The sequence below is a fragment of the Myotis brandtii genome, unplaced genomic scaffold (assembly GCF_000412655.1).
Source record: "Myotis brandtii unplaced genomic scaffold, ASM41265v1 scaffold18, whole genome shotgun sequence".
In the NCBI taxonomy this organism is placed as follows: Eukaryota; Metazoa; Chordata; class Mammalia; order Chiroptera; family Vespertilionidae; genus Myotis; species Myotis brandtii.
The window spans coordinates 5,124,904-5,149,339 of record NW_005356674.1 but is presented as its reverse complement, the minus strand read 5'-3'; the positions used below and the strand labels follow the sequence as shown (position 1 = coordinate 5,149,339).

Sequence of the window (24,436 nt, the reverse complement as noted above, 5' to 3'; positions counted from 1 at the left end):
GGTCTTGTCTTCCATTTGTAAAATACATTTGTGAAGCACAGTAAAGCAAAGTGCAATATGATGAGATCTGCTTATAATTGATTCCCCTTTGTAGGCTTCTCCTTTGCATGAGATGGACAATTTTTGCCCTTTCGTTTGGACAGTATATCATGGTCTTGTCTTCCATTTGTAAAATACATTTGTGAAGCACAGTAAAGCAAAGTGCAATAAGATGAGATCTGCTTATAATTGATTCCCCTTTGTAGGCTTCTCCTTTGCATGAGATGGACAATTTTTGCCCTTTCGTTTGGAATTCAGTATATCAGTGGATTTGACAACCTAACCTCCAATATTTCATTTTTCAGAGAAGTAAATATTAAGGGGAAGAGAGGAAAGGCATTCTACTGAGGGCTCAGTTGGTTGAGTGTGGACCTATGAACCAGGAGGTCACGGTTTGATTCCTAGACAGGACACATGCCTGGGTTGCGGGCTTGATCTCCAGGAGGGGGCATGCAGGAGGCAGCTGATCAATGATTCTTTCTCATCATTGATGTTCCTATCTCTCCCTCTCCCTTTCGTAAATCAATAAAAAAAAACCAATTAATTAATTTAAAAAACAAGGATGGGTAACGTCTGGCCCTCGGGCCATATAAGGCTCAAGAAATCATTTGGTCTGGCCCTGCCCAGGCATTAGGGGTGAGTTAATTAAATGTTTGACCAAATATAGCAGGCTGATTTTTAAGTTGATAATTTTGTATGGCCCGCAAATCATGTTATAAAGGTTCCCCACCCCTGTTTTAAAAGTTTACTGAGTGAGAGCCTGGAGCCCAGGCTGCTTGAGGACTGGCCGAAGGAAGCCCGGGTAGAGGGTGGATCTGACCTGCTTCCTCCATCAGTGTTACTCTCCATAGACGGACACTCTACTCAGTTTGCAAGAAAAGTGCTCATGCAGGTTCTGCACCAGGAAAGCTTTATACACCAGAAATTGTGCAGCCCTATTTCTTTTGGCTTGTAGTCTTGGCCTACATGAACTCATTACTAGGATTTTAAAATAGGAAGATTCTATGTTTGGCTTCTCTGGAAAATTTAGAGAAAACATTTTTGAGAGGAGTTTCAGTTTCTTTAAGAAAAACAAAACAAACCAATACCCATTTTGCTGCTGACAGTTGGCTGGAGTTAAAAAACACTATTTCCTTATTCTTTCTTGTTCACCATCGTCCCAGGACTCCCAGACCTGACACAGTGGCAGGCACTGTAATTGTGTTCACACTGTCGATCACCAGTTCAAAGGAAAGTGAAATATATCTTGCACAAAAGTGAGAAAATTTGGAAGGTAGGCTAGAAGAGCCATAAGTTTCAAGAAAAAATGAGAGAGAACATCTATTTCTGTATGGAACTGAAGGATATTCCTTTGTTTAAAAGGCAACACATCTGTATCAAAAGAATTTGACTAAACACTCCACTACAACCCCAAACCCAGCCCTGTGTGCATGTGCATCTGTTTGTAACTTAGGGTATAAGTGAGCCTGAGAAACCTTCTCATTTGCCTTCGTGAAGTGAACCAACACTCCCGACGCTCCAGCCCTGGGCGGACCTGCTGAATATCAGTGTGTTCCTTCTGTTCTCCCAGTTCTCTTTATCCACAAATGACCAAAAATAGCATATTTGTACACCATTAGCTCAGGAGAAAGGGAGAGACGCATACAATGTGCCAGGCACACAGTAGGTACTTTATTTAATTCTCTCAGCAATTCTGTGATTTAGGTAGGTATCAGCTCCATTTACAAATGAGAAACTTGAGACTCAGAGAAGTTAACTAACTCACCTAAGGTCACATAGCAAAGCTACTTAGTGGCAAACCTGCCTGATTCTTTCCCCTACAGCATGATGCTCCTGCTACTTACTAAAATGCTTTCCCTGAATTACCACTTAACACAATGACCTTACCTTGCATTGTGGGTTGATAAGGAACAGCTATGTGATAAGAATATTCTGTTTATACTCTATAAAACTGTTATTAAGGATGCTAATGCTTATCAAAAGATGATCTGTCTAATGATCTTTTCTCAGATTTAGGGGCAGAAAAGTTTTATTTTTCTAACAAAATTTTTAAAAAATGTGCTTCTGTGTATGCAGCCAGAAAAAAAAAATGATGCTAGCTATTCTTTTTGCCTTTATTTTCAGGAAGCTCTAAGGGAAATGTATTGTCCCATTGCATCTGACAGTAAAATTAATCCTCCCTTTCCTCCACATAACTTTGAGTCTCTCTTTCTGATGTCATTAAGGTACTTTGACATGTTAATAATTCCATTGTACAGGGTGCATCTAGGAGTAAGCTTACTCAGATCCTTTTTAAGGAAGATGAAGGTATCCTATATAATAAAAGGTAATATGCAAATTGACCAAATGGCAGAACAACCAGAATGCCTGTGGCCTCTTGCCCCAGCCGGCCCACCCCTGATGGCCCCCATCGGGCAGGCCAGCTGGACCCCTCCAGTGCATGAATTTGTGCATCAGGCCTCTAATAAATTATAAATAAGAACCTTAAAGTTCCATTTGTACCCCTAAGTGTAATTTCTAAATCTGATTTAAATATGTCATCATCTTGCCTTCTGCTATTGGGAAGAGTTGCTGACTCTTACTGAGCACTTTCTCTGTTGCATGCATTGTCTCAGGCTTGCAACAAGTATATCTAGTGCTCTTCTACTCTTTCTACAAATATGAAACCCACAGATCAGAGAAGTCAAGCAACAAGGTCTTGCAGTTTGATCTTGAGCAAAGATCTTGACTTCTTGGTATCTCTATCCGCACCTGTAAAATGGAGGCATATGCTCTTTTCCACACTTTTGCAGGCCTGTGATATTGGCGGATATGTCAATTCTCCTGCTCCTCTCCCCCCTCATTTTCTTGGTGGGCAACTCTAAGGTATATTGGCCATCAGGTTAATCAGATCTTCCTTTGTCCTAGGGAGATGATAGCCATTGTTCTGTTTTGTTCAAGCTCTACTGTTGGCCTGGATTGTTGGTCATATTTTTGTCAACTGATCAATACATAACCTTGTTTTATATGTTTCTGTTTAAAGATACATTATTTAATATATATTGTTGATTCAGTAACTTTGAACTCCAGGCCAACAGCATTATAACATGCCTGAACAAAGGTTATCTAAGACATACATTTTGGCTAAGGCCCATCACCGTCTTCTGACACTTACGAACACTAAACAGCATTTCAGCACTGTGCTTGGGGGCCATTTCAAAAAGCACAAAAATACTGAAAACATGGCACTAAAGAGCCTGGAGAAAGGATACTTGTTCACAGTATAAAATCTGAAACAAGAAGATAACATTGCCTTGTTTGACCTCAACTGGGAACATGGCACGTTGGACAACTCAAATTTTTCTCCACTCTGCATATGTCTGCAAATGATTGCTAAAGCACCAGGAGTATTGATTTGAGGGTTACAGAAAATTAGGGATAGTAACTCTTTGCTTGTTATATGGTGAACATTTTTCTAGTTTTTTTATTTGTTTTTTTTTCTTAATTGTATTTTTTACTTCTGTAACATTTTATGTAATAGAGTTTATCATTTTTCTTACTGCTTCAAACTTTGATTCCAAGTTAGTTAGCAAAGCTTCTCTATTCCCAAGTAACAGAAGAATTTACCCATATGTTTTTCTTTACTGTTTTTTCATTTAAATGTCTGACCCATTTGGAACTTATGTTGGTGCCTGATATTTGTAATGAGCACAGTTATCTTTTTTTCACATTACTCTGCCATTCTCTCAACAACGTGTAAAGGTTTATCTTTTGCCCACTGATTTGATATGCTGCCTTTATCATATCCTAAATTTCCATATAAAATTGGGTCTATTCATGTGTTAGCATCAAATTGTTTTAATTATAGAGGTTTTAGAGTATGTTATGTCTGGTAGGGCTGGCAGCTCTTTCCTCCCCTAACCCCACCTTGTTGTGAGTTCTTTTTGGCTTTGTTTTCCAGGATTTTCCTAGCTATTCTTTCATACTTTTTCTCGATAAACTTGTCATTTCAAGTCAATTTGAATATCAGATATCAGAGCTTTTCTTTGGGCTTTCTACTGCTTTTTTCTTGCTAAGTGGACATTTTTAATTGAAACATTTTCAGTGGCCTACAAAAGATAAATTTTCTCCTGAGCCAATGGAATGGATATAATGTCCCACTTAAGCCAATGGGAGAGGCAGCCTTCTATTAGGCTCGCTCTCTTTAGGGAGGGAAGGGTTCAGGTTACTTGCACCCCCTTGTTTCTCCTGAGCTAATAATCAGCGACTTCCCCACCTGTGCTACTGTCTTTGCATGTTTAGTCAGATGTTTTCATCATCTTCCTCTTTCTTTTTGCTTTTATTCAGCCTTTTCACTGTAAAACTCGGTATTTTCTTAAGATTTTATTCCAGAAATTAGTTGTCATCCTCGAAGCTCCTAAATTATTCCCTGAGGCACTCGATACAATTAATGTTTTCTACTACATAGTTAAAAAGAGGCTTTTGATGGGATCTCATTGTGGCTCTCATTCGTCCAAGGCAGCACAATTGACCCAAGAGAATCAGCCAAGAAACCATCATTATAACAGTAAGTGAGTTCAGTTAGGTCATAAAATTAATATATAAAAACTCAGTCATTTTCATGTAGAGGCAATTAGGAAATATAATGGAACACAAATACCATTACAGAGGCAAAATGAATAAATATAAAATGCCTAGGAATTAACTCAACAAGACCATAGAGCTTACATGAAGAAAAACACTGCAAAACTCCACAGAAAGGCCTAAATCAACATAGTTTTGAATGTATCCAAGGCCATGTGGTGCTTATAGTTGGGCTAGCCCTATGTAACCCAGATGATCTCAAGTGTCCCAGATATATGGGCTCAGTCTTCTCTTATTATGTGAATAAAATGGCTCTAGGCCACACCTTGTAGAAAGTCAAACAGTTTCTTGAAAATCTCTAAGAACTTCCAGAGATGATCAAGGGGCATATGTTCTCTTTGATCAATACAAACTAAACTATTTCTCTGCTCTCCTGTTACTTGATCATTAATTTATTCATTCATTTAATCACCGTACGTTTATGAGTACTTAACATATCCTAAGCCCTCCATAGATGTCTACTAACCACTGCTTGGGCTCCAGTGGCTTCTACCTCTGTTCCTGGTCACCCTTGTCTTAGGCCATGGTGTCTTTTCTTTCATGCCCAGCTGAGCACCATCAATACAGGGCTATTTTGTATAAGACTTTTGCTGATGTTTTAAGGGTGCTAGTGGTGAATAAGCATTGTGGGGGAGAAGGAAGACAGATAGAGTACATAAATACAAAAAGCATAAAAAAGATGCAATGAAAAATTAACTATTATATATCTTAAAGTTTGTGGGTCATTTCCTGTGGAGAATTTCTCACTTTATCCTTTATTCTTAGCTCCCACCTGCTGCTGTTTTCTAGAATTGCCTTTTTTTCTGTCTCTTAACATCTTTTATCATCTCTGATTTCTGAATCACTTAACCCCTCCTTCATAGCCTTTGGGAACTCAAACCTCCTGTTATTTTATAATGGAGAGGAGCTTAACTATCTCTTTCTCTCCTCTTACTCATCCAGATGACACCAGGGGCTCAGGGAACTTCAATTTTCCTAAGCAACGAAATAATTGAACTATACCACCACCACCCTCCAAAATAATAGCACTTCTCACCTCTGAGAAGAATTCTCATCTCTGGAGCAACGGTCTAAAATATCATTTCTTTTTCTCTTTACCACACTCCAATTTTGAAGAGATCAGCTCTCAAAGTAATAAAGCAAGTAGAAGATAATTCCAACTACAATCCCAATGATTATTTTTCTGGAATGTAGTAAAATGATTTGGAAATTAATTTGGGGAATAAATAAGCTCAAAGAACTAGGAAAATCTTAAAAACAAGAGTAAAAATGAAGGACTAATTCTATCAAGAGTAATTTAAACACTTATTGTTAGGGTGGAAGAATGAGCAAACAAAGAAGTAAAACCTGATACAAAGTCCAGAAACAGATCTAAAAGAAGTAAAAACAACTCCAAAAGAAAGTACAGGCAACTATTTATGTAATCCTGGACTAAAACTTTCTAACCATAGTAGTGTGAGTGAGTGTGCGTGTGCGTGTGCGTGTGTGTGTGTGTGTGTGTGTGTGTGTGTGTGTGTGTGTGTGTGTGTGTGTGTGTGTGTGTGTGTGTGTGTGTGTGTGTGTGTGTGTGTGTGTGTGTGTGTGTGTGTGTGTGTGTGTGTGTGTGTGTGTGTGTGTGTGTGTGTGTGTGTGTGTGTGTGTGTGTGTGTGTGTGTGTGTGTGTGTGTGTGTGTGATTCTTAAAATAAATAAGGAAAAAATAGCATGCTTTATCATGAATGAACTTTGAAAACATTATGCTAAGTGAAAGAGCCAGACACAAAAGACTATGTATTACATGATTCAATTTATATGAAATGTACAGAATAGGCAAATCCATAGTAGATTAGTGGTTGCCAGGGATTGGGGCAGGTGATGATGGGCAATGCCTGTTAATGAACATGGGAGTTTCTTTTTAGAGTGATAATTTTCTGGAATTAGGGACTGGTGATAGTTGCTCAACTTTTGAATACACTGACAACTACTGAATTGTATACTTTAAAGGAGAAACAATATCTCAATTCAAAATCTTGAAGATAAATCAATTCTACTTGGGATACCATGAACAAAAAATCCCAGCATGCCAGTAGAGAATGGTTAAAGACTGTGTTAAAGAAAAAAGTATTTAATGACACTGTTAAAGTTGTAAGACAGACTTTATTCTGGATCATTGAAATGGGCTTAGGGACCACTGCAATGGGATTTTACAGTGGGGTTGAGAGATTCGGCTCAAACCCTAATACATGTGGGCAAGTGAGAATTTAGGAAGGAACAGGGATCAGGATCGTTGGATAGAAAATACTAAGATAAAACATCAAGGCGTTCTGGCTAACCTGACCTGTCAGAATTCTTGCTGAAGACAAGCCAGGATGATCATCCCCTGTGGATAGTGGAGGATGAGGGACCAGATCATATATTGAGGGTGATTAGATATTGATGGGGTAGGGGGTGGGGGGCAGTTAAACTGACTTAGCAGGGTTCTTGCTAAAACTAGGTTTGACAAGAAAGTGCATGGAAGGGCCTATGAAGAAGGTTCAGGAGGAGCATCTTTGTCAAATGTGAATTAAAATAATTTTTAAAGACAAATGACTAATTCTATATAATAAAAGGCTAATATGCAAATCGACCAAACAGCGGAATGACCAGGCGCTATGATGTGCACTGACCACCAGGGGGCAGACACTCAACACAGGAACTGCTCCCTGATGGTCAGTGCACTCCCACAGGGGGAGCACCGCTCAGCCAGAAGCCAGACTCATGGCTGGTGAGTGCAGCAGTGGTGGTGGGAGCCTCTCCCACCTCCACGGTAGCACTAAGGATGTTCGACTGACAGCTTCCTGGACTGCAGGCTGGGCTGAGGAACCATGCATGAATTTCATCACTGGGTCTCTAGTAAATACATAAAATGCAAACTAAAGTAATGCGATGGAACATTTGCCTGTTTCCTTGGCAAAGACGGAAAGAAGTTATAAATTTTTCTCATTGGGTAGGTTGTAGTCTATTGGATATCCTGATACTGGTATTGATGAAGGTCAATTTGGCAACATATTTCAAAAGCTGTAAGTTGTGTCCTTGTGATTTCATTTCTAGGAATTTACTTAAAGTAATGCTGTGTGCCATTTAAAATAAAGCAGTAAAGTAATAGTTACAACACACAGAGAGAAATTTAGAATGTATAATATGTAAATGAAACTGACCAATAGAAGGGCACAGGAAAGGCTGGAGAGATAGGTCATTTGTATGTTTTTGTATCTTCTTACCTATATTTTCTGTTTAGCTATATTTTCCAAATGTTCTGTATTAGAGGTATCTTTTATAACAGAAAAGTTATTTAATATATAATTTCAACCCAAAGATGTTTGGGTTGTTTGTTTGGTGAGCACCATAGTGGAAATGAGATTAGAAATTTCTTGTTTCTCCCAGCCTGTGTGGCTCAATGGTTGAGCACCAACCTATGAACAAGGAGGTCACTGTTTAATTCCAGGGCAGGGCACATGCCCGGGTTGCAGTTGCGTGCTCAATCCCCAGTAGGAGGTTTGCAGGAAGCAGCCAATCACTAATTCTCTCAACATTGATGTTTCTATCGCTCTCTACCTCTCACTTCCTCTCTAAAATCAATAAAAATATTTTTTAATTTTTTTCTCTTGTTTCAGGAGATTCGGTGGAGATTAATTGGAAGCCTCGAAAGTTCCAAAGTTTGATTCTTACTCTCTAGTTACCCATATAATTTTCCTTTAGTGGTGTGCATAGTTTTAGGATTTGACCAATTGGCTAACTGGGAGTTTTGTAACATACACTGTTGTCAATTAAACTATGTTGTATCCAGTCCAAGAATGTTTCCTCTTCAGAGGCAGGTGTTTTACTGGTGGCCTTTACAACTGGGATCATGTGAAGTGGAGTTCTTTCTGATTATTGACTTGATATCACAGTTTTCTTCTCCCAATTTCCCAGACAGAATCATGAATAAACTGGAGGACAAGAAGGACCAGATGATACCATGAAGAGAAGTTTACAGGCCCTCTATTGCCAACTGTTAAGTAAGTTGATGTCGCCTTTCTTCTTTCCTAGAATATAAAAATGTTATTGTTTGTCCGGTGCCAGAAACTTACACACATTCTGGAGGAAGACCAGGGTTTGGTCAATGAGAGAGGACAGTAAATTTTCCCTCTGCTTCGTCTAAGTTACTCTGTTGCCTTGGGTATCCGTTGTAATGTGGACTCTGTTACAATAATTCTAAATTAACATGTTCTGCATAGTTAATTCAAGAGTGAGTGTCAAAAACACTATTGTTCTTGTTTTTGTGGCAGAATAAAGGGTGTTCCAGTGTGACTCTCTGTAAGTTTCCCATGGAGAGGGAATGGTAGGCTGTGTTTTATGGACTTTGTTACTTGGCACCCGTTACCATTCAGTATCTGCACAGCCTTTGGCTTGGAATGTTTTGCATCGTTATACATGTTCTTAAATAATGAGTGTTGAAAATGTAATTTAAGTTTGGTGACAGAGTGAAAAGTATTCAATTATGACTTTCTGCATGTTGCTCATGTGTTTTGTGGGTTGTGCTGCAAAGTGCCAGGTGCTACTTAATGCCTGTAAGTTGGTGGGTTTGATGTTCAGACTGACCCACTCCACGTCAAACAAAAGCCATTGAGTTGGGAAAATCTGAAATTCATTGTGTTTGTCTGGTTCTTGCCGAGGTAAATAGAGGGCCTATCTTTCTTAGGCTGAGTGGCTCCTTAACTTTTGCCAACAAAATAGCATGAAAAGAGATTGAGATGCAAATCATCAGTCGGCCCTTAGAATTTAGCAATTCAGGTTATGTTGCACCCCAGTTCAAAGCACTTTATCTACAGACAGCATTCTGGATGGTATTTTAATCAACTCATTTCTGCTGCTGAATTATAATCCCTGAAACACAGATCACGTCAACCCGTTTTCAGCCTGGTGGAATGTCGCCAAGAGTTATAGGGACTCTTAAGTCCTTTCTCCATGTATTCCATAGGACTGTGGGTTTATTGTTGCTTCTTTTTATTTTTAATGATAAGCTTTCTTGTTAAAGAAGAGGCTTTACAGGTTGAAGAAGCAATGTCATCAAGGAATGATTAATTCTGCCTTGCTGGGAGAGGGGACATCTGAAGGGAAAATAAGATTACACACACACACACACACACACACACACACTCACACACACACACCCTCAAGAAGGAGAGACAGGCTTTGCAGGCAGAAGAACCAGGAAATGAAAAAGAGTATAGTCAATTTGGGAGGCAGCAAAATATTTTTCACGTATGCTGATTATATGCCCCAAAGTTTGCATAATATTATAAGGTCCAATATTGTTTGAAAGGCATCAGGTGAGTATTCCGTGGTTCAGAGTCAAGTCTTATGCTATCACAAGGCCCTTTCAAAGTGGAGCATATACAAAACCTGAAGGGGTTTCCTCAAAGATTATCTGGATCGCTGCATAAACCTACTCTGCCTTAACACTTTCCTTGCAAACTCACCTGGCAATGCAAGCAGCCCAGAGTAGGCAGCTTCCTACTGGTTAGGAGGAAGGTAGATAGTGGCCTTCGATAAACTGCTCTGATTACTAGGTAGCTGGTTGTGGGCTAGAGCCCAGCTTTGTACCGAGCTGGGAGAGTGGAGCACTCAGGCACTAGATTCAATTAGTCTGACTTCAGAGCATGATTTTCACAAGTTCATTGAGATGAAGTACTGTTATTGTAGCATTTTTTTCTCATGAGAGGAATTGGATATTTAGAAAAATATCTGCCATGCATGCATACAAATACACACATACACACATAATAGCTCATATATATCATTGGTCAACCAATTAATAAGTTATGCCTAGATTAACAGTGTCCACAAACAAAATGTTTTTCAGTGTCTAAAATAGACTTGAGAACTACAGAACCAACATAAATTTAATATGTAACTTAATATAACTCAGCAAACTGATATTTTTAATTTTGAGTGGGGGAGGGGGGGAGACCTGATAAAGAGAGTGTTCTGATTATATTTTGTTGCATAACAAACGACCTCACAACTTTGTAGCTTAAAGCATTAACAATCACTTATTTTGCTCACGAATGTGCAGTTTGGGCAGGGGTTGGCAGAGACTCCAGTGTCTGGGATCTGGGCTGGCATAACCCCAGCAGCTGGAGGCTGGAACAGCTGGGGCTGGCCCGACATTTATTGTTCCTGAGGCCTTTTCACATGACACAGTGGGGCTTCCTCACAGCACAGTGGCCTCAGGGTGTACAGACTTCCTACATGGCGGCTCACGGCTGTGAGGCCAGGGCAAAGCCTGCAAGGCTCCTTATGAATTAGGCTTAGAAATCCCAAGACAGTGCTTCAGCCACATCGCGTTGGCCAAGGAAGTCACTAAGACCAACCCTGGTTCAAGGGGTGAGGGATTGGACTCCACCTGTCAACGGGAACATTAGTAAGAATTTGTAGTCATCGTTAGTTTACTGAAGAGGGTGTCTGTTAAAAACAAACAAGCAATTACTTACTAGTGGACATGAGCCAGTTCATGAGTCATAATCGCCAGAGAATCTGCACCCTCTTGAGTACCTGCTGTGTTCACAGACATTTGCTGATCAGTTTCCCTGCATCCTCTCATTTCTTTTAAAGGTACCTGTTTTAAGATGAAGAAGTGTGACCAATGAGTAGGTTAAGGACTGGTCCATGGTGATCCAGTAGTGAGTGATGGAGCTGAAATTCACACGTAGGTCTTTCTGACCTCCTTGTTCATGCCTGTCTTTTCTTCCCGCCTGGCACCTCTATCACACCCCAAAAACCAGCAGTGTGGCCCCTTTGCTGTCCCTGTGGCTAGGCAGGGGGGCTTCTAAGCCATGATTGGTAAAGTGTGCATCATATTCGTTATGTCAGATGATGCTAAGGAAAAAAACACCCAGGCTCTCTAGGTCAATGCTTCACAATCAGCAGTCGTTGGGGCTTATGTGGGCCTGATAGGGGCTGAGGGATGCAATCTTTGGCAGGCAGGGCCACTGAGGTTTTAATAGTTTACTTTTATTACAACTGACTATCTCTGCCTTTGTTTTATTTCCTGGGCTCCATTCCGTAGTGCAGTACTAACTGTTTCATCCTGCCAGCTTTAGCCCTTTGGGAAGGGTTAGCACATTTTACCTCACAGTGGTTCTCAACCTTCTGGCCCTTTAAATACAGTTTCTCATGTTGTGATCCAACCATAAAAGTATTTTCGTTGCTACTTCATAACTGTAATGTTGCTACTGTTATGAATCGTAATGTAAATATCTGATATGCAGGATGGTCTTAGGCGACCCCTGTGAAAGGGTCATTTGACCGCCAAAGGGATCGCGACCCACAGGTTGAGAACCACTGCCTTAGAACAACGACAAGCTTGAGGATAAGGGTGGTGATGAGCACCTTCATGTTTATGAAAGTATTAGTGGATATAAGCCACATAAACAAAGGCTCTTTATGGTCCTCAGTCATTTTTTAGAGTATAGAGGGGTCATGAGACCAAAATGTTTGAGAACCACTGACCTAAAGATAAAGCCTAAATCCTTAGGTTAAGCATTCATGACTGGTCAGTCACCTGGTTCCAAACTACTTTCATGCCTCATCTCTCACCACTTCTCTCCTTTATGCCCCTACCCCCTAAACACACCCCACTTTACCCAGGGGATGCCCACAGTGTGTCCAGCCACCACAACAGGCATTTCATCCCCTGCAAAATATTTAGCTCTGGGTCTGCATGTACTTGTTTCCCTGTCTTCCAGCTGCTTGGATTTAGGGACTCCATTTCATTCATTCCCCCATCTCTAGCCAAATCTAGACCTTGAACTATAGTGGGATTCAATATATGTTTAATGTAATTACCATATTTCATCAAATCTACAATTTCATTCATTGTAAGATACACTATTATTTATGAACCACTGAAAAAGAAAAAAAAATGCTGCTTGAACTATAAGACTGTCACATACCATCAATTACATCTTAAAATGTGGAAACACATATATGGATAAAATAGAGAATTACTACAGTGGATTATGGCTGACTGGGTTACATAGTCCCTGCCACAAAATTCTGCTTTAGGGCCAAGTTTCAGCAAACCCATCTGTATTCCCAGCTCCCACCCCAGGAAGGCGCCGCGTTACAAGGGAGCTTCCCGGTGGAAGCTGGAGAGAGATCCGAGTCGCTGGTCTGTCACTAACTGAAGTGGGCTCATGTAGTCTGTTGTCACGGTTGGTTTCTCGCGATAAATGAAAGGAAATTCTCTCTGAGGTTAAGGAGGAAGAGTTGTTATAAATTGTAACTGACATAGTAGTTAGGTCTAAACAAATTGTTGACTTCAGAAGTGTAGGTTCTTGCCCTCGCCAGATCTGCTCAGTGGGTAGAGCGTTGGTCCACAGACAGTCAAGGGCACGTACCTCGGTGCCAGTCAGGGTGCTTTGCAGGAGGCAACGAGTTGATGTGTGTGTCTCTCCCCCTCTCTTCCACTCTCTCTGAATATCAATGGAGAAAATATCCTCTGGTGAGGATTAACAAAACAAAAAGAAATGTAGGTTCTTTTAGATGTTACAGGCAATCATAAAGATATCGCCTCGTGTATGTATATGAAATGAGGGATCTTCACCTTCTCCTCTGCCATGAAGGTATCTTCCCTTCCCTTGTACACTGCCGGGTCCTAACCTCCATGGAGGAGACCGTGTAGCAGCCACAGTTAAGGGCTTGGATTCTGGATTGAGATTGCTTGGGCTCATATCCTGGCTGACTACTAATTCTTTCCAAATAATTTTCACCCTTTTCCATACAAAGCATACCAATTGAGGGGGCCTCCCTGCCAAGCAGCTGTTGGACTGCCTATCCACCACCCCCTGCAAATCCATCGCTCCTGGTGCTACTAACAACGCTGCTCTTGAGAAAATAAAGGAGCTTTCTGCTCCATTTAGTAGCAGAGAGCAGTTCATCCGCCTGCAGTTCTCTCTTGGAACCACCAGTGGCTATAATAATGGTAATGACACGTTGGTCTTCTGTCAGATAATGGAAATGGAGGCATCCATTTCATCGACAGTGCAATTTAGTTTTTTAGACTGGATTACACTGATTGGCTTTCATCAGTGTTTCTCAAACCTGCCTGTACACTAGAATCCCCTGGGAGCTTTTAGCAAATCCCCTTGCCTGGCCAGACCCCAACCCAGATCAGTTAAATCAGAATCTTGGGGGGAGGTGGGGCGTGTGGGGCCTGGGCATCAGATGATTCTAATGTGCAACCAGTGTTGAGAATCACTGGCTTAGAGCGGTGGTTTAAAGCTTCATCATCCCACAGAATCACCTGGAAGGCTTGTTTAAATACAGATTGCTGGGCCCTGCCCCAGAGTTTCCAATTCAGTAGATATGGGATGGGGACAATCATTTGCCTTTCTGAGTTTCCAGTGATGCTGAGGCTTTAGTCCAGGACCACACTTTGAGAATCACTGTCTTGGACTTACGAAGGGCTACTCTGAGTCAGGAGATGCTCTCAGCATCGCTGAATCACTTGAGTGCCTGGTGATGAAGTGGATCTTGGAGCAAAACCAGGTTGACTTAGGAAATTAGAGGATAGATGTTAGGGAGGAAACCTATAGAATCACATTGTTGTAGGATTAGAAACTGTTAGAACTTGAAGTTTTATGTTACTGGAACTTAGTTTTTGCTCTCTTTTAAGGATGAGAGGAGTGTAAGGCATGGGCTAGCTAGGGTTATAAAGCAAAGGAAAACATAAGCAGGGCCCTTGGCTAGTCACTGCAGTGGGCCCCCTTTAGAATTTGATTTTATATGACTATTTCTTTCTCACTTTGTGCTGGATAATTCTTTTGAATTATCAAGAATTTGAGGCATGATTTTTTATTCATTATGAAAAAATTTGCAAATGTTCTCTAGGGAGAACAGGTCTCTGGTTCTGAAGGATAAGTCATTCACACAGAAAAATTGAGGAAGTAACACTTTGAAATGTGACATTAACCCAGGAAGTTTAGGCGTGTGGATTTAATGTCTTTTACATTTTAAGTTGTAATTTTTTAATTTGCATGAGTCAACAACTCTTATGCAGATTAAACAAACCTTAATAAGACATTCTTATTGTAGCAATGCCAGTGAAGACTGAAGAATAAAATATTTTAAAGAAACTCAGTTTTATGACTTCCGGGTACATTCGGAGGGTAGTCATGCTCACACTTAAGAGAGCTGTTGACTAGTGCAAATTTAAATGTTAACTCTTAATGAGTAACTTCCAATGTCTATAGGAACATACCTTTGCTAAGACACGTGGTATTTGGATTTAAAGGATGTGCTTTGAGCTCTCACTTCTTCTTTTAATAGTTATGTGACTACAGAATCCCTGACCTCCCAGAACTGCTTCATCTTCCTTAACTACAGTGCACAGATGATGAGTATAAACATTTACCTTGAGGATTGTTGAAAGTTAAGTCAGAAGGGTATGAAAACATTTTATAAGTTGTAAAATTCCTTCCAAACATGGATGTTGTTTCACTACTGTCCTCAGTTAACATTTCTTTTGTTGTTCTGTTAGCAAATCCTGCTTAAAAGTTTAAAAAAAGAAATGTGAAAGACAGTCTAGCATGTCCTCACCCAGGTTTCAGTTCAGTGGAACCCCCATTAATGCACTTAAACCTCATCCAATGGGGACTAATCTAACAGGGAGATTTCTAGCTTATTCGGATATGGTAAAACTCTGAAGATTGTTCTGGATAAGAGAAGTTTGAGCAGAGTTTTTTAAATGAAGAAAGGGGATTTTTTTCCAGCAACTTCATGTTGGCTTTATAATAAGACTTCTCTGAGAGTTTTCTGAAACATTTAATCATTGCCTTAACAAATGTGATGGACACTGGAGATTCTTCAGGCCAGAATCCAAGAAGAACCTAAGAGTTCCCAGCCTTCACACAGACTAGAGTACAAACATGATTAATCGTATGGTTGTCAGACAGTGACCTGCTGCCTGTACGGCTCTGTGGAAAATTCTGGTGATACAAAGAGATGGAAAGCATAATCTCTGCTTTCTAGAAGCTTCTAGTATAATCAAGAAGACAGATACAGAAGATGAAAAGAAGATAGTATGTTATAGGTTATAGTAAGAAGCAACAGGTCAAGCCAGGTTCTTGAATCCAACGTCACTAGTAATAATGATGACTTCTGATTCTTTTATGTACATTTTAATTGGTCCCAAAGTTGGAGAGAAGTCGTGATTAGTCCCCATAACCAGCACTACAACCAAAGGAGACTGATGAAAATAAGCCTTTGTACTTCATACAGTGTTTTCACATCTCAAATGCAATTTAGTCATCCTGACAACCCTGTCGACAGGCGTAATTTTTATAACCACGTTACCATTAAGGAAATGGAAACCCAAAGAAGATAAATCCTACAAGGAACTTGAATCCAGGTCTTCTTACTCCAAGTCTAATGTCCTTTCCAGAGTCCCACAGCCCCCATATTTTACCTGAGTCACAGTCCTCGTGACCTACTAACTAGGCTGTTCATGCCATCTGATTGTGTGTTTCTTCTTGTAGTTTTTCACCTTCAATCAGTGACCTTGTCCAGCCTTGCCCTTGCAATATGTTTCATCTGGTTTTAGAAACTCTGGTGGTTGGTATTTTTGTCCTCCCTGCCCTATGTCTGTTTAAAGAAATAAAACAACCAGTAGCAGGATAAAGAGAGGGTTTGCCCAGCCGGTGTGGCTCAATGGTTGAGCACCAACCTATGAACCAGGAGATCACGGTTCTTCCCAGTCAGGGCACATGCCCAGGTTGCAGGCTCAATCCCCAGTGTGGGGCATGCAGGAGGCAGCCAATCAATGATTCCCTCTCATCATTGGTTTCTATCTCTCTCTCTCTCTCCCTCTCCTTTCCTCGGAAATCAATTTTTTTTAAAAAAATTTTTTAAAAGAGAGGGTTTTTCTCCCAAGTCAGATATTGGCTGTGGAATATTTGAGAAAAGAAATGTTACAACCCATTAAGGCGATGGGCCATTCCTTTCATAAGCCGATGAATCTGTAGTTCATTTAGCCTCATTATTTTTGAGTTAGCAAGCTCTGGTTGTGCCATCCTTATGGCTATATTTTTAGAAGTCTTAGATTATTATAGCAACTGTGAAAAAGGATGGGAAAGGAAATCTGGCTCCCAGTATACATCCCGCTTGTTTCTTGAATTAAATTTGTCTTTAGCCCTCAAAAAATGCTGCACCCACCCCTCTGCTGATTGAAGGCTGCTACCCTTGGGTGGCTGCTAACCAGGCCCCCAGATGATAAGAAAGGTTTCAGGGCCCTAGCGGCCCTCCTCCTCCTCCAGTTGTTTATCCTGGATACCAGCTGGATGTGGGGGTAGAGGTGGAAAAGGCCAGATAGGAAACATGGATAACAGTGACATTTTCTTCACACGGCCAAGTGAAACATGAACAATTTGTGTCGAGTCTGATATTCTAGTCACGGCACTTAATGTGACAGGAGCAGAGACAGTCATGAGACATGCTGCATCAGAGGGATTCGAGAGGTAAATAAATATGTCAAACAATGGGGCAGCATCAGAGCAGCGAAGGGCAGGGAGTGTTGGCCCTTAAACGGCTTCTCTCACACTCGGTTAATTATAGAAAAGCTTTGAAGGAGTTGTAGTGGGAAATGAGAGTAGGGAATACTCTGAGTATGAAGGATGGAAACTGATGCTTTACTGCCACCTCCTGGGTCCTACAGCAGCCAGTTGTCCCCTCATGCCTTGCTGTGTCCTCCCCGAACCTGCCTCGGACCTCTACCTTGGTGTCTCCCCCGGCACTCGTTTCCTGTGGACGTGAGAGCCCGGCCAGAAATCCATCTCAGGATTGCCTACTGCACACCCGTCGGCGTCTTCCTCTAGGGAACTGGATTCTGTTTCCTGTTAGTCCTCAGCACTGAGGGCCCGCCCTTGACAGGCTGGTCACCCAGAGCTGTGACAGGGAAGCTGACCTGGTCTGGAGCCTTTGGGTATTTCCCCAGCTCCACAAATGAGCTCTCGTCACCTGTCCCGGTGAAGGCCAGATGGCTTTACACACCCACTGGACTGCCTAGGTTGTCAGCAGCAGCACTGTTTGCAGCTGGCTCCTTTTCTCCAGCTCCTGCTCCTGCCTCATCTTGGTTTTCTTTCACATCCTCACTGGTTCATTGCTCAGGGGCTACTATGCCTTACTGCCAAGCTCATTCAACATAGATCATTTCCTTCTGTAGTTACAGTATTTCAAGAGGAAAAAAAATGCAAGTTGTGGTCATGGGACCAATGAAAATACCTGTCGCTTTCTAATTTCTAATGTCAAATCTGGATGATATGACCCAGTGAGGGAGCCCAAAAGAGAGGTGATAAAAATATTTTGAAGAAGCTTAAGGTCTCAGAGTAGCACAGAATTAAGAAATGCAGACAAAGGAGTATAAGGAATTAGAAAAGGGATCCTAGTGGCTGTACCAGTTTACATTATCACCAACAGTGCCCAAGGGTTCTCTTTTCTCCACACCCTCGCCAACACTTACTTCTTATCTTTGTTATGATAGCCGTTCTAAAAGGTCTGAGATGATATCTCATTGTGGTTTTGATTTGGGTTTCCTTGATGATTAGTGATGTTGAGCACCTATTCATGTACCTGTTGGTCATTTGTATGTCATCTTTGGAAAACTATTCAGTTACTCTGTCTGGGTTTTTTCTCTCAGTTTTATTGAGATACAGTTGACATATAGGACTGCATAAGTTTAAGGTGTAGAGCATAATTTCTTGACTTACAAATACTGCAAAATGAGTATTACCACGTAAGATTAGTAATATTCGTCCTCTCATATAGATAACAAAAAAAGAAAGAAAGAAGGGTGGGGGTTTTTTTGTGATGAGAACTTTTCAGCTTTACAACTCTTAACAATTTTCAAATATACCATACAGCAGTGATAACTATAGTCATCATGTTGTGCATTACATCCTCTAATACTTATTATAACAGGACATTTTTACCCTTTTACCACCTTCATCCGGTTCCCCTACAACCCACCCACCACTGCCACCTCCTACCTCTGGTAGCCACAAATCTGATCTGTTTTTCTATGAGTGTAGTGGTTTTGTGTTTTTTGTGGGTTTGTTGTGTTTTTTTTTAGATTCCTCATGTAAGTGAGATCTGTCTGACTTATTGCACTTAGTATAATGCCCCCGAGGTATATTCACACTGTCTGTTGCAAATGGCATAATTTCCTTCTTTTTATGGCTGAATAGTATTCCATTGTGTATATATGCACCACATATTCTTTATCTATTTATCTTCTGTAGGACACTTGGGTTGTTTCTATGTCTTTGATATTGTAAATAATGCTACAGTGAACATGAAGGTGCAAATATCTTTTCAAGTTTGTGGTGTTTTTTCTCTTTGCATGTTTACCCAGAAGTGGAATTGCTGGGTCATACGGTAGTTCTATTTTTAAATTTTTTAGAAAACTCCATACTGTTTTCCATAATGGCTGTATCAATTTACATTCCCACCAATAATTCCCAAGGGTTCCCTTTTCTCCACATCCTCTCCAGCATTTATCTCTTATCTTTTTTATGATAGTCATTCTATCAGGCATGAAGTAGCATCTCATTATGCTTTTGCTTTGCTTTTTCCTAATGATTAGTGATATTGAGCACCTTTTCATATACCTGTTGACCTATATGTCTTTTATGGGAAAATATGTATTCACTTCCTTAGCCCAATTTTTATTTTGCTATTGAATTGTCTGATTTTCTATATACATTGGATAATAACTCTTTATCAGATGTATGATTTGCAAATACTTTCTCCCATTTTATTGGTTGCCCTTTCATATTTTTTTATGGTTTCCTTTGCTGTGTAGAAGCTTATAATTTGATGTAGTCTCACTTGTTTATCTTTGCTTTTGTTGCCTTTCCTTTTGGTGTCAAATCCAAAAAAAAAAAATCACCAAGATTGAGCCTTTTCCCTATGTTTTCATCTAGGATTTTTTTGGTTTTGTTTCAGGTATTATGTTCAAGTCTTTAATTCATTTTGAGTTTATTTTTGTGTATGATAAAATAAGGGTTATATGTATTTTTAAATATATATTTTTAAGCTTCAGAAAGTATGCTTTCTTGGAGTGTTAGTAGAGTGACATTCAATAATCAAGAAATGTACTACCCTGTCTTAGTTCTAGATAGAACTATGCTAGATTATAGATTTCTAATACATTACAAGGGTGGGCAAAAGTAGGCTTATTATTTAATCAATAAATAATAATACAAGAATTAAACTCTGTGTTTCCTAATGTAAACCTACTTTTTTGTCCACCCTGTATATTCTTCATATTAACAAGGATGCTTGTGCAGTTGGCAAAGACAGCATCAATAGATAATCAATAGAATTTTGCAGGATATTTGAAAATCATCAAATGCCAAACAATGGGATTTTCAGACCCAATCCTTTGGCGAACTTTTACTCTATAATAGAAATTATACTGAATAGCAAGCATAATGATTTAAGACATTATGATCTCTAACTGTAGATGTAGGGGCACCTTTTAAAATTCTCAATTCTCTAATTTGTTCCTGTTTTTCTTTATCTTTCCTCTCTCATCTCACAAAGCAAAATTCTTTGGCATTGATCCACTTATCTAAAATTATATGCAGGGTGGGGCAGAAGTGGGTTTACAGTTTTGAGTATGTGAAATGCAGACTTTATTCTTGTATTATTTTTTAATCATTGTATTATTTTCCATATGAACCACAGTAAACCTACTTTTGCCCCATCCTATTTTATATCACTGAAACAAGAATCCCTTGGGTTTTTATCTGTTCGTCTCACTTCATTTGATGTCTAGTCTTTGATTTGTATGGTCCTGCTGGCATGTCTGATGGGTTACTGAGCTCCCTAGGATCTCAGTCAGTCCATAGCCAGCCATTCTGTAACCCGAACAGACATTGAATGAGATTAATAGGCAAAGATATGCACTAGTTTTATTTATTCAACAAATATTTGAGTGCCTACTATTCTATGCCACACACTGTGCTGGATCTTGATGTGACCCTTAAAAAGCAAACAAATAAAATCTCAAAAATCTGAAACTCCCTGAGAAAGATATCTAAAAATTATCTTTTTCTAAGGCAGAGTTTCATGGACATTCATTAAGCACTTAATTTGAATGCACTACAAAGTATATAATGTATAAAGATCACATTTCTTCTCTAAAAGAATTTCATACAACCAACCAACAGATAGTTATTATTTTCATCAATATATGTCATCTGTTATAACAAACAACCCCAAGATCACAATGGGTTAACATAAAAATGTAAGACCACCAACTTACACCATACACAAGAATAAGTTCAAAATGGATAAAAGACTTAAATGTAAATCATGAAACCATGGAAATCCTGGAAGAAAACATAAGCAGTAAAATTGAAGACATCTCTGGTAGCAATATTTTTGCCGATATATCTCCTAGGGCTGTGGTCGGAAAACTGCGGCTCACGAGCCACATGCAGCTTTTTGGGCCCTTGAGTGTGGCTCTTCCTAAGCCTTAGGAGTACCCTAATTAAGTTAAAAACAATGTACCTACCTATATAGTTTAAGTTTAAAAAATTTGGCTCTCAAAAGAAATTTCAATCGTTGCACTGTTGATATTTGGCTCTGTTGACTAATGAGTTTGCCGACCACTGAACTAGGGCAAGGGAAACAAAGGGAAAAAATAAACAAATGGGACTACATCAAACTAAAAAACTTCTGCCCAGCAAAATAAACCATCAACAAAATGAAAGGGGAGCCCACTAAATAGGAGAACATATTCGCCAATGATACATCTGATAAAGGGTTAATTTCCAAAATATATAAAAAACTCATACAACTCAACACCAGGAAGACAAACAATCCAATTTTTAAAATAGGCAAAGGACCTGAAAAGACACTTCTCCAAAGAGTACATACAGGTGGCCAGTAGACATACTAAAAAATGCTCAACATCACTGATCATCAGAGAGATACACATTAAAACCACAATGAGATATCAACTTACACCTGCCAGAATGGCTACCATCAACAAAAACAAAAACAAGTAATGGCGAGGATGTGGAGAAAATGGGACCCTAGTTCACTGTTGGTGGAAAATAGTTTTAAAAATGGAACTGCCTTTTGACCCAGCAATCCCACTTCTGGGAATATATCCTAAGAATCCTGAAATACCAATCATAAAGAATACATGCACCCCTAGGTTCATAGCAGCATTATTTACAATAGCCAAGATCTGGAAACAGCCCATTTTAAAAGCTCTGGTATATTTATACAATGGAATACTACTCAACCATAAAAAATAAGGAACTCTTACCTTTTGGGGCATTGTGGATGAGCCTAGAGATTATTATGCTATGTGAAATAAGCCAGTCAGAGAAATACAGATACCATATGATCTCACTTATATGTGGAATCTAATGAACAATATAGACAATGAATAAAATAGAACCAGAGGCATGGATACATGGAATAGACTGACAGCTGTCAGAGGGGAGGGGTGTGGGAGGAATTGGATGAAAGAAGGTGAAGAGATTAGCTAAAGAACATATATGCATAATCCATAGACACCGACAGCAGTGTGGTGATGCCAGGGTACTGGGTGGAATTGGACAAAGTAGGGGGACATGGGGACATCTGTAATAGTGTCAACAATCAAAATAAATATTTTTAAAAGAAAGGTTTGTTTTTCATTCACCCAAAGTTTCCAAGCAAATGTTTCTGGTTGGGTGGCTTTCTTCTAAGGTATGATCAGAAACCCAGGGTTCTCCCATCTTATGATCCCACTATCTTCAATGCTGGCCTCCAAGACTATTACAGAAGGGAGATAAATATTGGATTTACCCTTCTCTTCCTGGAAGTAATACACTTAAATTTCTGCTTCCATCCCAGTAGCTAGAACTAGTCATATGGCTCCATCTAGAATAGATGCAGGGGACTGGGAAGTATTCTCCATGGCTGGGCAGCCACTTCCCAGAACAAATACGTACTAGGGGAGGAAAACCTGAATCTTGGATAGTCGTCTAATTGTCTCTGTGTTCTTGGCTCTAAGCATAAAACTCTAGACAGAAGGGTAACTCATGAAACAAGACAGCCTGCCAAGCAATCAATTCTTCAGAGTAAAATAATGGCAATAGGAGTGCTTCTTAGAAATGACGAGTTCTAACCACTGCTGCTATGGGACTCCTACAGCATTGCGCTCACTAATAGTTTTCTATTGTGGAGTTCCGTTATCATCACTGCCATCATCACCACATCTGTTGATGTGAGTACCCTTGAAATAAATGAGTGACCAGAACCACATTCATTTCAAGTTTTGACAGACTGATAGGAGTAAATATTGCTGTTCACAGATTGAGAAGGATGAAAGGAAAGTAAAACATGATTCATTTCAACTCCCCGCTATGGTAGTGTTAAAAGAGCTGGAACTGTCTGGGTATGCAAGATGAATGGAAACAGAGCCATCATCTGAGGTTATTCAAGTTGTGAGCTACACGACTGTAGGGGCATCATTCACATTGTAGACTGTGTTAATGGGTTCCTCCTTGAGTTGTGTGGCTATTCTATAGATGACTGAATGAAAATTTTAGCAAGTGAATGGTTAGGAAGACAGTAGTGTTTTAAACAGTATTTATGATATTATCAGAAAACTCTAAAAGGAAAGTTACTTGCTGGGTCCCAGGGATAATATAACTCTCCTTTTAGATTTTTCTAATATAAGTTCCCACTAAGTTTTTCTTTACACAGTATGTAAGGAAGTATTTTCTAAGCAGATGTTTCATGTTTCTATGAAGCAATGCAGAGTAAAATCAAGAGGGAGAAAGTTGAGAGTATAATGAGAAACAAAATATGAAAGGGTTGGGGGTTGTATCATTTTGAGAACTAAATGAGCAGATGGGGAGAGCTCTCTGGACCTCCGATCATGTATCTGTACGATGGGAGGCTCAGACTAGGAGGTCTCTGACATCATTATTCAGTGTTCAAAGAAACAATGTCGAGCAGCCTACGTTGCAATAGTTGCTGTTTTACCCAAGACAATCATGTCAGACAGAAGAGTAGTTCTGTGGCAGAAACATTTGAGAGTCAGAAAAGCTGGGTTCTAATACTGCTTTTGCTGTCAATGATTTCATCTTTCTGAGCCTCAGTTTACCCATTTCTAAGGAGGCTCTGTTTATCTACCTATAAAAAGGACATTAAAAAAGAACATCAAGTGGTTTATAAGGTTGCTCCTACTCTTACTATCCTTTGAATCTACACTTCTAAAACAGGTGAATGTTTTTGCTCTAAAACAAAGAAAAAGCCCCTGATTGTCACTAGATCCCCATACCCGAGACAGGTAGCCTGGGAAAAGCTCGCCAAAGAAGAAGCACAAGCAAGGGCAGTATGTGGTCTTTTCAGTTAGTGCATCCAGTTATTACTGCTTGTTAAACATATATTAAACTCTTTAACTTTTTAGCTATAATCAGATTTGCACAGAAAACTGAAGCATATGCCACCCTTCTGATAGGCTTTTTGAATTCTAAATCTGTCTGTAGGAAGATTTCATTTCACCAGGTTTCACTGTCTACCAAGCTTATCTTGGTTGGCTAATAGTCATCTTCACAATGTGTTTTGTATACTTGAAATTTTCTAAAAGAATAGGTCTTAAATGTTCTCACCACCAGAAAAAGGTGACTGTGTAAGATAATGGATAGGTCAATTAGCATTATATATACATATATATATATATATATATATATATATATATACAC

The 24,436-nt window shown here is 39.7% G+C and overlaps 1 protein-coding gene across 1 annotated transcript in view; it reads left to right on the top strand.

Moving 5' to 3' along the window:
* Positions 1-24,436, top strand: part of TMEM108 (transmembrane protein 108) — a 245,803-nt gene that overhangs the window by 115,792 nt on the left and 105,575 nt on the right. The window contains exon 2 of the mRNA XM_005863671.2: positions 8,592-8,677. Coding sequence (XP_005863733.1) covers positions 8,638-8,677 — 40 coding nt within the window. The 5' untranslated portion in view covers positions 8,592-8,637. The remainder of the gene's footprint in view (positions 1-8,591; positions 8,678-24,436) is intronic.